The sequence below is a fragment of the Oncorhynchus tshawytscha genome, linkage group LG01 (assembly GCF_018296145.1).
Source record: "Oncorhynchus tshawytscha isolate Ot180627B linkage group LG01, Otsh_v2.0, whole genome shotgun sequence".
Taxonomy (NCBI): Eukaryota; Metazoa; Chordata; class Actinopteri; order Salmoniformes; family Salmonidae; genus Oncorhynchus; species Oncorhynchus tshawytscha.
This window is the reverse complement of record NC_056429.1, coordinates 4,203,489-4,217,540: the sequence shown is the minus strand read 5'-3', so window position 1 is coordinate 4,217,540 and position 14,052 is coordinate 4,203,489. Positions and strand designations below refer to the sequence as shown.

The 14,052-nt window shown below is 45.3% G+C and overlaps 1 protein-coding gene across 9 annotated transcripts in view; it reads left to right on the top strand.

Moving 5' to 3' along the window:
* Window positions 1-1,574, top strand: part of cracr2b (calcium release activated channel regulator 2B) — a 44,217-nt gene extending 42,643 nt beyond the window's left edge. For all 9 annotated transcript variants that reach the window (XM_042319845.1, XM_042319724.1, XM_042319761.1 and 6 more), the window contains one exon: window positions 1,246-1,574. In XM_042319845.1, the coding sequence (XP_042175779.1) occupies window positions 1,246-1,342 (97 nt within the window). In that variant the 3' untranslated portion in view covers window positions 1,343-1,574. The remainder of the gene's footprint in view (window positions 1-1,245) is intronic.
* The last annotated feature ends 12,478 nt before the right edge of the window (window positions 1,575-14,052 follow it).

The following is a 14,052-nucleotide window of genomic DNA, read 5'->3' as shown; positions in this document are numbered from 1 at the left end:
TGTAACATAATCACAGCTGGTATGGTATGTAACATCATTACAGCTGGTACGGTATGTAGGACATCATTACAGCTGGTATGGTATGTAACATAATTACAGCTGGTATGGTATGTAACATCATTACAGCTGGTATGGTATGTAGGACATCATTACAGCTGGTATGGTATGTAACATAATCACAGCTGGTATGGTATGTAACATCATTACAGCTGGTACGGTATGTAGGACATCATTACAGCTGGTATGGTATGTAACATAATTACAGCTGGTATGGTATGTAACATCATTACAGCTGGTATGGTATGTAGGACATCATTACAGCTGGTACGGTATGTAACATCATTACAGCTGGTATGGTATGTAACATCATTACAGCTGGTATGGTATGTAACATCATTACAGCTGGTATGGTATGTAGGACATCATTACAGCTGGTGTGGTATGTAGGACATCATTACAGCTGGTGTGGTATGTAGGACATCATTACAGCTGGTATGGTATGTAGGACATCATTACAGCTGGTGTGGTATGTAGGACATCATTACAGCTGGTATGGTATGTAGGACATCATTACAGCTGGTACGGTATGTAACATCATTACAGCTGGTATGGTATGTAGGACATCATTACAGCTGGTATGGTATGTAACATAATTACAGCTGGTACGGTATGTAGGACATAATTACAGCTGGTACGGTATGTAGGACATCATTACAGCTGGTACGGTATGTAGGACATCATCACAGCTGGTATGGTATGTAGGACATCATTACAACTGGTATGGTATGTAGGACATCATTACAGCTGGTATGGTATATAGGACATCATCACAGCTGGTATGGTATGTAGGACATCATCCCAGCTGGTATGGTATGTAGGACATCATTACAGCTGGTGTGGTATGTAGGACATCATCACAGCTGGTATGGTATGTAGGACATCATTACAGCTGGTGTGGTATGTAGGACATCATCACAGCTGGTGTGGTATGTAGGACATCATCACAGCTGGTATGGTATGTAGGACATCATCACAGCTGGTATGGTATGTAGGACATCATTACAGGTGTCGTTCTCCCCCTGAACATGCAGTTAACCCACTGTTCCCCGGTAGGCTGTCATTGTAAATAAGAATTTGTTCTTAACTGACTTGCCTGGTTAAATTAAAGAAGCATCAGTCTGATCCTTTTAGCGAAAATATATCTTTACCCGAAACATCTCTCTATATTTTCTGCTTCTTCCATAGGTTGTTATCGGCCCAGCAGGATCAGCAATGTGAGGAGACTCTCCATCTGTCAGCTGACCACTCCAACAGAGACAACAGGAAGAGCTGCTGCAAGTAGGACAGGAACATAGAGCTAGACAGAGGGCTTATCTTCGTATCTGTGCCATAATGGCTGTTGTGACATCATGGGCAGCACCATTGTGGACTTTCTCCATTTTTAAAGTGGGACATTTCATTTTCGTCTTATTTTGCGTTTATAAAATGTTTTTATCTACACCGAACAAAAATATGAACTGAACATGTAAAGTGTTGGTCCCATGTTTCATGAGCTGAAATAAAAGATCACAGAAACGTTCCATACGCACAAAAAGCTTATTTCTCTCAAATGTTTTGGACAGATTTGTTGACATCCCTGTTAGTCAGCATTTCTCCTTTGCAAAGATAATCCATCCACCTGACAGGTGTGGTATATCAAGAACCTGATTAAACAGCATGATCATTACACAGGTACACCTTGTGCTGGGGACAATAAAAGGCCACTCTAAAATGTGCAGTTTTGTCACACAACGCCACAGATGTCTCAAGTTGAGGGAACGTGCAATTGGCATCTAGACTGCAGGAATGTCCACCAGAGCTGTTGCCAGAGAATTAAATGTTCATTTCTCTACCATAAGCCGCCTCCAACGTCATTTTAGAGAATTTGGCAGCACGTCCATCCGGCCTCACAACCACAAACTACATGTAACCACGCCAACCCAGGACCTGCACATCCGGCTTCTTCTCCTGCTGGATCGTCTGAGACCAGCCACCCGGACAGCTGATGAACATGAATCAGACGATGATTCAGTAAAATCGTTGAAATTGTTGTATGTTGCGTTTTTTATGTTTTTGTCCAGTGTAATATTGGTGATTTAGCGCCACCTGCAGTGCTGGAGTTTCAAACCATTTATTTTATATTGGGGGAAAATGCATTAATTTATTTTGGCCAATAGATGGCAGTAATGTAACATAAAGCTATTTAAAAATATATATATGTGTAACCCACTTTGAAGAAGAAGGCAATGCTCTGATCATTGACTGATGCCTCCCAACCCATAGAAATCCCCACCCCAATTGACTACTTTAAAAAGGCAGAAGCCCTCAATGACAATGTCCATGCTAAAATGGGTTCTAATCCATCCAGAGTCCTCTTTCTACTTCTATAGACAGGAAACAGGAAACAGTAGGGACTCATCCATGGTCCACAGCTGTTCTAGCAACATGTGTAAGAGAGTGAACCGTGACAACATGTGTAAGAGAGTGAACCGTGACAACATGTGTAAGAGAGTGAACCGTGACAACATGTGTAAGAGAGTGAACCGTGACAACATGTGTAAGAGAGTGAACCGTGACAACATGTGTAAGAGAGTGAACCGTGACAACATGTGTAAGAGAGTGAACCGTGACAACATGTGTAAGAGAGTGAACCGTGACAACATGTGTAAGAGAGTGAACCGTGACAACATGTGTAAGAGAGTGAACCGTGACAACATGTGTGAGAGAGTGAACCGTGACAACATGTGTGAGAGAGTGAACCGTGAGATTAGGGTACGATACCATTAACCTATGCACTTTAAAATACCCTTCTTCACTGTGTATTTTACAAGTGTATGTGGGCCTATAAAACACTGTTAGACATATACAGTAAATACAAACAGTTCTGATGAAGTTTACTGTAAATATATTCTATAGACTGATACATTGTCTATGTTCAATATGTTTACTGTAATGTATTGTATAAACTGCTACATTGTCTATGTAAATATGTTTACTGTAATTATATTTTATAGACTGATACATTTTCTATGTTGAATATGTTCACTGTAATGTATTGTATAAACTGCTACATTGTCTATGTAAATATGTTTGCTGTAATTATATTTTAAAGACTGATACATTTTCTATGTTCAATATGTTTACTGTAATGTATTGTATAAACTGCTACATTGTCTATGTAAATATGTTTGCTGTAATTATATTCTATAGACTGATACAACATTGTCTATGTAAATATGTTTACTATAATTATATTCTATAGACTGATACAACATTGTCTATGTAAATATGTTTACTATAATTATATTCTATAGACTGATACAACATTGTCTATGTAAATATGTTTACTGTAATTATATTTTATAGACTGATACATTGTCTATGTAAATATGTTTACTGTAATTATATTCTATAGACTGATACATTGTCTATGTTCAATATGTTTACTGTAATGTATTGTATAAACTGCTACATTGTCTATGTAAATATGTTTACTGTAATTATATTTTATAGACTGATACATTTTCTATGTTGAATATGTTCACTGTAATGTATTGTATAAACTGCTACATTGTCTATGTAAATATTGTTGTTGTGATACTAATAACGTTATTGATAAGTAACTATAAGTCCTCTGTACTTCTGCATCAAATCTCTTCCCTTCAGTCTCTGTGTCCTTCATTATTATAGTGTTTGGCAACTATTGACCAATAAGTCAAGTACACAGAACAGCCTGCTAGAAACAGTCTGGGGGTGGTAACAGTCTGGTGGTAACAGCCTGGTGGTGGTAACAGTCTGGGGGTGGTAACAGCCTGGTGGTGGTAACAGTCTGGTGGTAACAGTCTACTGGTGGTAACAGTCTGGGGGTGGTAACAGTCTGGTGGTGGTAACAGCCTGGTGGTGGTAACAGTTTGTTGGTAACAGTTTGTTGGTAACAGTTTGTTGGTAACAGTTTGTTGGTAACAGTTTGTTGGTAACAGTCTGGTGGTGGTAACAGTCTGGTGGTAACAGTCTGGTGGTAACAGTCTGGTGGTAACAGTCTGGTGGTAACCGTCCACTGGTGGTAACCGTCTGGTGGTAACAGTCTGGTGGTGGTAACAGCCTGGTGGTAACAGCCTGGTGGTAACAGTCTGGTGGTGGTAACAGTCTGGTGGTGGTAACAGTCTGGTGGTGGTAACAGTCTGGTGTTGGTAACAGTCTGGTGGTGGTAACAGTCTGGTGACAACTTGCAGGCTTGTTTTCGAGTTGCTGTGTGTTTTGTTGCCAACCTGTTTTGCTACCTGACAACTTTACGGTTTTCACTTTTTAATTACCGTTCATTTATTTATTTTTTCCTCAACTTTTTCACTCCGGACGCTTTATCTGGACACGATTCGTCAGGACCTCCAACAGCCGATGCTAAGTAGTAACATTAACATGATGCCTTCTAATTGCAGCCGCTGTACTCGCCTTACGGCGAGGATAGCTGTGCTGCAAGCCCAGCTTCAGACGCAATCGTTAGGCAAGGGTAATTTCAGTGTAGGAAAGGATGAAACGGCGTCTGTGCCACCAGTAAGTACAGATAGTAGTATAAATCCCCTGGCACAGTCCCCGCAGCCGGACAACTTTCTCACGGTTTCTGGAAGGAAATGCTGTAGGAATGCTCAACCGGTGTCGCTCATTCAGCCGACAGAAACTTTCAACCGGTTTTCCCCATTAAGCAGCGAGTCGGAGTCAGAGGCCGAGTCTTCTCTGGTCTCTACTCCTCCCGTTACGGGGTCTGAGACGCCGAAGCTTCCCACCATTAGCTCTGACAAATTGAAAACTCTAGTCATTGGCGACTCCATTACCCGCAGTATAAGACTTAAAGCGAATCATCCAGCGATCATACACTGTTTACCAGGGGGCAGGGCTACCGACGTTAAGGCTAATCTGAAGATGGTGCTGGCTAAAGCTAAAACTGGCGAGTGTAGAGAGTATAGAGATATTGTTATCCACGTCGGCACCAACAATGTTAGGATGAAACAGTCAGAGATCACCAAGCGCAACATAGCTTCTGCGTGCATATCAGCTAGAAAGATGTGTCGGCCTCGAGTAATTGTCTCTGGCCCCCTCCCAGTTAGGGGGAGTGATGAGCTCTACAGCAGAGTCTCACAACTCAATCGCTGGTTGAAAATTGTTTTCTGCCCCTCCCAAAAGATAGAATTTGTAGATAATTGGCCCTCTTTCTGGGACTCACCCACAAACAGGACCAAGCCTGACCTGCTGAGGAGTGACGGACTCCATCCTAGCTGGAGGGGTGCTCTCATCTTATCTACCAACATAGACAGGGCTCTAACTCCTCTAGCTCCACAATGAAATAGGGTGCAGGCCAGGCAGCAGGCTGTTAGCCAGCCTGCCAGCATAGTGGAGTCTGCCACTAGCACAGTCAGTGTAGTCAGCTCAGCTATCACCATTGAGACTGTGTCTGTGCCTCGACCTAGGTTGGGCAAAACTAAACATGGCGGTGTTCGCCTTAGCAATCTCACTAGGATAAAGACCACCTCCATTCCTGTCATTACTGAAAGAGATCATGATACCTCACATCTCAAAATAGGGCTACTTAATGTTAGATCCCTTACTTCAAAGGCAATTATAGTCAATGAACTAATCACTGATCATAATCTTGATGTGATTGGCCTGACTGAAACATGGCTTAAGCCTGATGAATTTACTGTTTTAAATGAGGCCTCACCTCCTGGCTACACTAGTGACCATATCCCCCGTGCATCCCGCAAAGGCGGAGGGGTTGCTAACATTTACGATAGCAAATTTCAATTTACAAAAAAAAAAATTACGTTTTTGTCTTTTGAGCTTCTAGTCATGAAATCTATGCAGCCTACTCAATCACTTTTTATAGCTACTGTTTACAGGCCTCCTGGGCCATATACAGCGTTCCTCACTGAGTTCCCTGAATTCCTATCGGACCTTGTAGTCATAGCAGATAATATTCTAATCTTTGGTGACTTTAATATTCACATGGAAAAGTCCACAGACCCACTCCAAAAGGCTTTCGGAGCCATCATCGACTCAGTGGGTTTTGTCCAACATGTCTCTGGACCCACTCACTGTCACAGTCATACGCTGGACCTAGTTTTGTCCCATGGAATAAATGTGGTGGATCTTAATGTTTTTCCTCATAATCCTGGACTATCGGACCACCATTTTATTACGTTTGCAATTGCAACAAATCTGCTCAGACCCCAACCAAGGAACATCAAAAGTTGTGCTATAAATTCACAGACAACACAAAGATTCCTTGATGCCCTTCCAGACTCCCTCTGCCTACCCAAGGACGCCAGAGGACAAAAATCAGTTAACCACCTAACGGAGGATCTCAATTTAACCTTGCGCAATACCCTAGATGCAGTTGCACCCCTAAAAACTAAAAAAAATTCTCATAAGAAACTAGCTCCCTGGTACACAGAAAATACCCGAGCTCTGAAGCAAGCTTCCAGAAAATTGGAACGGAAATGGCGCCACACCAAACTGGAAGTCTTCCGACTAGCTTGGAAGGACGGTACCGTGCAGTACCGAAGAGCCCTTACTGCTGCTCGATCTTCCTATTTTTCTAACTTAATTGAGGAAAATAAGAACAATCCGAAATTCCTTTTTGATACTGTCGCAAAGCTAACTAAAAAGCAGCATTCCCCAAGAGAGGATGACTTTCACTTTAGCAGTGATAAATTCATGAACTTCTTTGAGGAAAAGATTATGATTATTAGAAAGCAAATTACGGACTCCTCTTTAAACCTGCGTATTCCTCAGTTGTCCTGAGTCTGCACAACCCTGCCAGGACCTAGGATCAAGAGAGACGCTCAAGTGTTTTAGTACTATATCTCTTGACACAATGATGAAAATAATCATGGCCTCTAAACCTTCAAGCTGCATACTGGACCCTATTCCAACTAAACTACTGAAAGAGCTGCTTCCTGTGCTTGGCCCTCCTATGTTGAACATAATAAACGGCTCTCTATCCACTGGATGTGTACCAAACTCACTAAAAGTGGCAGTAATAAAGCCTCTCTTGAAAAAGCCAAACCTTGACCCAGAAAATATAAAAAACTATCGGCCTATATCGAATCTTCCATTCCTCTCAAAAATTTTAGAGAAGGCTGTTGCTCAGCAACTCACTGCCTTCCTGAAGACAAACAATGTATACGAAATGCTTCAGTCTGGTTTTAGACCCCATCATAGCACTGAGACGGCACTTGTGAAGGTGGTAAATGACATTTTAATGGCATCGGACCGAGGCTCTGCATCTGTCCTCGTGCTCCTAGACCTTAGTGCTGCTTTTGATACCATCGATCACCACATTCTTTTGGAGAGATTGGAAACCCAAATTGGTCTACACGGACATGTTCTGGCCTGGTTTAGATCTTATCTGTCGGAAAGATATCAGTTTGTCTCTGTGAATGGTTTGTCCTCTGACAAATCAACTGTAAATTTCGGTGTTCCTCAAGGTTCCGTTTTAGGACCACTATTGTTTTCACTATATATTTTACCTCTTGGGGATGTTATTCGAAAACATAATGTAAACTTTCACTGCTATGCGGATGACACACAGCTGTACATTTCAATGAAACATGGTGAAGCCCCAAAATTGCCCTCGCTAGAAGCATGTGTTTCAGACATAAGGAAGTGGATGGCTGCAAACTTTCTACTATTAAACTCGGACAAAACAGAGATGCTTGTTCTAGGTCCCAAGAAACAAAGACATCTTCTGTTGAATCTGACAATTAATCTTAATGGTTGTACAGTCGTCTCAAATAAAACTGTGAAGGACCTCGGCGTTACTCTGGACCCTGATCTCTCTTTTGAAGAACATATCAAGACCATTTCGAGGACAGCTTTTTTCCATCTAAATCAAATCAAATCAAATCAAATTTTATTTGTCACATACACATGGTTAGCAGATGTTAATGCGAGTGTAGCGAAATGCTTGTGCTTCTAGTTCCGACAATGCAGTAATAACCAACAAGTAATCTAACTAACAATTCCAAAAAAACTACTGTCTTATACACAGTGTAAGGGGATAAAGAATATGTACATAAGGATATATGAATGAGTGATGGTACAGAGCAGCATAGGCAAGATACAGTAGATGATATCGAGTACAGTATATACATATGAGATGAGTATGTGAACCAAGTGGCATAGTTAAAGTGGCTAGTGATACATGTATTACATAAGGATGCAGTCGATGATATAGAGTACAGTATCTACGTATGCATATGAGATGAATAATGTAGGGTAAGTAACATTATATAAGGTAGCATTGTTTAAAGTGGCTAGTGATATATTTACATCATTTCCCATCAATTCCCATGATTGAAGTGGCTGGAGTAGAGTCAGTGTCATTGACAGTGTGTTGGCAGTAGCCACTCAATGTTAGTGGAGGCTGTTTAACAGTCTGATGGCCTTGAGATAGAAGCTGTTTTTCAGTCTCTCGGTCCCAGCTTTGATGCACCTGTACTGACCTCGCCTTCTGGATGACAGCGGGGTGAACAGGCAGTGGCTCGGGTGGTTGATGTCCTTGATGATCTTTATGGCCTTCCTGTAGCATCGGGTGGTGTAGGTGTCCTGGAGGGCAGGTAGTTTGCCCCCGGTGATGCGTTGTGCAGACCTCACTACCCTCTGGAGAGCCTTACGGTTGAGGGCGGTGCAGTTGCCATACCAGGCGGTGATACAGCCCGCCAGGATGCTCTCGATTGTGCATCTGTAGAAGTTTGTGAGTGCTTTTGGTGACAAGCCGAATTTCTTCAGCCTCCTGAGGTTGAAGAGGCGCTGCTGCGCCTTCCTCACGATGCTGTCTGTGTGAGTGGACCAATTCAGTTTGTCTGTGATGTGTATGCCGAGGAACTTAAAACTTGCTACCCTCTCCACTACTGTCCCGTCGATGTGGATGGGGGTGTTCCCTCTGCTGTTTCCTGAAGTCCACAATCATCTCCTTAGTTTTGTTGACGTTGAGTGTGAGGTTATTTTCCTGACACCACACTCCGAGGGCCCTCACCTCCTCCCTGTAGGCCGTCTCGTCGTTGTTGGTAATCAAGCCTACCACTGTTGTGTCGTCCGCAAACTTGATGATTGAGTTGGAGGCGTGCGTGGCCACGCAGTCGTGGGTGAACAGGGAGTACAGGAGAGGGCTCAGAACGCACCCTTGTGGGGCCCCAGTGTTGAGGATCAGCGGGGAGGAGATGTTGTTGCCTACCCTCACCACCTGGGGGCGGCCCGTCAGGAAGTCCTTGTCCAGATGGGTTAGGGCAGTGTGCAGTGTGGTTGAGATTGCATCGTCTGTGGACCTATTTGGGCGGTAAGCAAATTGGAGTGGGTCAAGGGTGTCAGGTAGGGTGGAGGTGATATGGTCCTTGACTAGTCTCTCAAAGCACTTCATGATGACGGATGTGAGTGCTACGGGGCGGTAGTCGTTTAGCTCAGTTACCTTAGCTTTCTTGGGAACAGGAACAATGGTGGCCCTCTTGAAGCATGTGGGAACAGCAGACTGGTATAGGGATTGGTTGAATATGTCCGTAAACACACCGGCCAGCTGGTCTGCGCATGCTCTGAGGGCGCGGCTGGGGATGCCGTCTGGGCCTGCAGCCTTGCGAGGGTTAACACGTTTAAATGTCTTACTCACTTCGGCTGCAGTGAAGGAGAGACCGCATGTTTTCGTTGCAGGCCGTGTCAGTGGCACTGTATTGTCCTCAAAGCGGGCAAAAAGTTATTTAGTCTGCCTGGGAGCAAGACATCCTGGTCCGTGACTGGGCTGGGTTTCTTCCTGTAGTCCGTGATTGACTGTAGACCCTGCCACATACCTCTTGTGTCTGAGCCGTTGAATTGAGATTCTACTTTGTCTCTGTACTGGCGCTTAGCTTGTTTGATAGCCTTGCGGAGGGAATAGCTGCACTGTTTGTATTCAGTCATGTTACCAGACACCTTGCCCTGATTAAAAGCAGTGGTTCGCGCCTTCAGTTCCACACGAATGCTGCCATCAATCCACGGTTTCTGGTTAGGGAATGTTTTAATCGTTGCTATGGGAACGACATCTTCAACGCACGTTCTAATGAACTCGCACACCGAATCAGCGTATTCGTCAATGTTGTTGTCTGACGCAATACGAAACATCTCCCAGTCCACGTGATGGAAGCAGTCTTGGAGTGTGGAGTCAGCTTGGTCGGACCAGCGTTGGACAGACCTCAGCGTGGGAGCTTCTTGTTTTAGTTTCTGTCTGTAGGCAGGGATCAACAAAATGGAGTCGTGGTCAGCTTTTCCGAAAGGGGGCGGGGCAGGGCCTTATATGCGTCGCGGAAGTTAGAGTAACAATGATCCAGGGTCTTTCCACCCCTGGTTGCGCAATCGATATGCTGATAAAATTTAGGGAGTCTTGTTTTCAGATTAGCCTTGTTAAAATCCCCAGCTACAATGAATGCAGCCTCCGGATAAATCGTTTCCAGTTTGCAGAGAGTTAAATAAAGTTCGTTCAGAGCCATCGATGTGTCTGCTTGGGGGATATATACGGCTGTGATTATAATCGAAGAGAATTCTCTTGGTAGATAATGCGGTCTACATTTGATTGTGAGGAATTCTAAATCAGGTGAACAGAAGGATTTGAGTTCCTGTATGTTTCTTTCATCACACCATGTCACGTTGGCCATAAGCCATACGCCCCCGCCCCTCTTCTTACCAGAAAGATGTTTGTTTCTGTCGGCGCGATGCGTGGAGAAACCCGCTGGCTGCACCGCTTCGTAACATTGCAAAAATCAGAAACTTTCTGTCCAAAAATGATGCAGAAAAATTAATCCATGCTTTTGTCACTTCTAGGTTAGACTACTGCAATGCTCTATTTTCCGGCTACCCGGATAAAGCACTAAATAAACTTCAGTTAGTGCTAAATACGGCTGCTAGAATCCTGACTAGAACCAAAAAATTTGATCATATTACTCCAGTGCTAGCCTCTCTACACTGGCTTCCTGTCAAAGCAAGGGCTGATTTCAAGGTTTTACTGCTAACCTACAAAGCATTACATGGGCTTGCTCCTACCTATCTCTCTGATTTGGTCCTGCCGTACATACCTACACGTACGCTACGGTCACAAGACGCAGGCCTCCTAATTGTCCCTAGAATTTCTAAGCAAACAGCTGGAGGCAGGGCTTTCTCCTATAGAGCTCCATTTTTATGGAATGGTCTGCCTACCCATGTCAGAGACGCAAACTCGGTCTCAACCTTTAAGTCTTTACTGAAGACTCATCTCTTCAGTGGGTCATATGATTGAGTGTAGTCTGGCCCAGGAGTGGGAAGGTGAACGGAAAGGCTCTGGAGCAACGAACTGCCCTTGCTGTCTCTGCCTGGCCGGTTCCCCTCTTTCCACTGGGATTCTCTGCCTCTAACCCTATTACAGGGGCTGAGTCACTGGCTTGCTGGGGCTCTCTCATGCCGTCCCTGGAGGGGGTGCGTCACCTGAGTGGGTTGATTCACTGTTGTGGTCATCCTGTCTGGGTTGGCGCCCCCCTTGGGTTGTGCCGTGGCGGAGATCTTTATGGGCTATACTCAGCCTTGTCTCAGGATGGTAAGTTGGTGGTTGAAGATATCCCTCTAGTGGTGTGGGGGCTGTGCTTTGGCAAAGTGGGTAGGGTTATATCCTTCCTGTTTGGCCCTGTCCGGGGTGTCCTCGGATGGGGCCACAGTGTCTCCTGACCCCTCCTGTCTCAGCCTCCAGTATTTATGCTGCAGTAGTTTATGTGTCGGGGGCTGGGGTCAGTTTGTTATATCTGGAGTACTTCTCCTGTCCTATTCGGTGTCCTGTGTGAATCTAAGTGTGCGTTCTCTAATTCTCTCCTTCTCTCTTTCTTTCTCTCTCTCGGAGGACCTGAGCCCTAGGACCATGCCCCAGGACTACCTGACATGATGACTCCTTGCTGTCCCCAGTCCACCTGGCCATGCTGCTGTTCCAGTTTCAACTGACCTGAGCCCTAGGACCATGCCCCAGGACTACCTGACATGATGACTCCTTGCTGTCCCCAGTCCACCTGGCCATGCTGCTGCTCCAGTTTCAACTTCCACTTGACTGTGCTGCTGCTCCAGTTTCAACTGTTCTGCCTTATTATTATTCGACCATGCTGGTCATTTATGAACATTTGAACATCTTGGCCATGTTCTGTTATAATCTCCACCCGGCACAGCCAGAAGAGGACTGGCCACCCCACATAGCCTGGTTCCTCTCTAGGTTTCTTCCTAGGTTTTGGCCTTTTTAGGGAGTTTTTCCTAGCCACCGTGCTTCTACACCTGCATTGCTTGCTGTTTGGGGTTTTAGGCTGGGTTTCTGTACAGCACTTTGAGATATCAGCTGATGTACGAAGGGCTATATAAATAAATTTGATTTGATTTGGTGGCGGTAACAGTCTGGTGGTGGTAACAGTCTGGTGGCGGTAACAGTCTGGTGGCGGTAACAGTCTGGTGGTGGTAACAGCCTGGTGGTGGTAACAGTCTGGTGGTAACAGCCTGGTGGTGGTAACAGTCTGGTGGTAACAGCCTGGTGGTGGTAACAGTCTGGTGGTAACAGTCTGGTGGCGGTAACAGTCTGGTGGTAACAGCCTGGTGGTGGTAACAGTCTGGTGGTAACAGCCTGGTGGCGGTAACAGTCTGGTGGCGGTAACAGTCTGGTGGCGGTAACAGTCTGGTGGCGGTAACAGTCTGGTGGTGGTAACAGCCTGGTGGTAACAGCCTGGTGGCGGTAACAGTCTGGTGGCGGTAACAGTCTGGTGGCGGTAACAGTCTGGTGGCGGTAACAGTCTGGTGGCGGTAACAGTCTGGTGGCGGTAACAGTCTGGTGGTGGTAACAGTCTGGTGGTGGTAACAGTCTACTGCTTGTAACAGTCTGGTGGTAACAGTCTGGTGGTGGTAACAGTCTGGTGGTGGTAACAGCCTGGTGGTGGTAACAGTCTGGTGATAACAGTCTGGTGGCGGTAACAGTCTGGTGGTAACAGTCTGGTGGTGGTAACAGTCTGGTGGTGGTAACAGTCTGATGGTGGTAACAGTCTGGTGGTGGTAAGTCTGCTGGTGGTAACAGTCTGGTGGTGGTAACAGTCTGGTGGTGGTAAGTCTGCTGGTGGTAACAGTCTGGTGGTGGTAACAGTCTGGTGGTGGTAACAGTCTGGTGGTGGTAACAGTCTACTGCTTGTAACAGTCTACTGGTGGTAACAGTCTGGTGGTAACAGTCTGGTGGTTGTAACAGCCTGGTGGTAACAGTCTGGTGGTAACAGTCTGGTGGTGGTAACAGTCTGGTGGTGGTAACAGTCTGGTGGTTGTAACAGCCTGGTGGTAACAGTCTGGTGGTAACAGTCTGGTGGTGGTAACAGTCTGGTGGTGGTAACAGTCTGGTGGTGGTAACAGTCTGGTGGTGGTAACAGTCTGGTGGTGGTAACAGCCTGGTGGTAACAGCCTGGTGGTGGTAACAGTCTGGTGGTGGTAACAGTCTACTGGTGGTAACAGTCTGGTGGTGGTAACAGTCTGGTGGTGGTAACAGTCTGGTGGTGGTAACAGTCTGGTGGTAACAGCCTGGTTGTTACCACCACCAGACTGTTACCACCAGGTTGTTACCACCAGACTGTTACCACCACCAGACTGTTACCACCACCAGACTGTTACCGTCTGGTGGTGGTAACAGTCTGGTGGTGGTAACAGTCTGGTGGTGGTAACAGTCTGGTGGTAACAGCCTGCTATTTTCTTAGCCTGTGATCTGTCTGTTCCTCCTCACCTCTCAGCCGTCTCCTTGTCTTACCTATCTGCCGTTTCCTTGTCTTACCTCTCTGCTGTCTCCTTGTCTTACCTCTTTGGCTTAGCTTACCTCTTTGCTGTCGGCTTGTCTTACCTCTCTGCCGTCGGCTTGTCTTACCTCTCTGCTGTCTCCTTGTCTTACCTCTCTGCTGTCTCCTTGTCTTACCTCTCTGCTGTCTCCTTGTCTTACCTCTCTGCTGTCGGCTTGTCTTACCTCTCTGC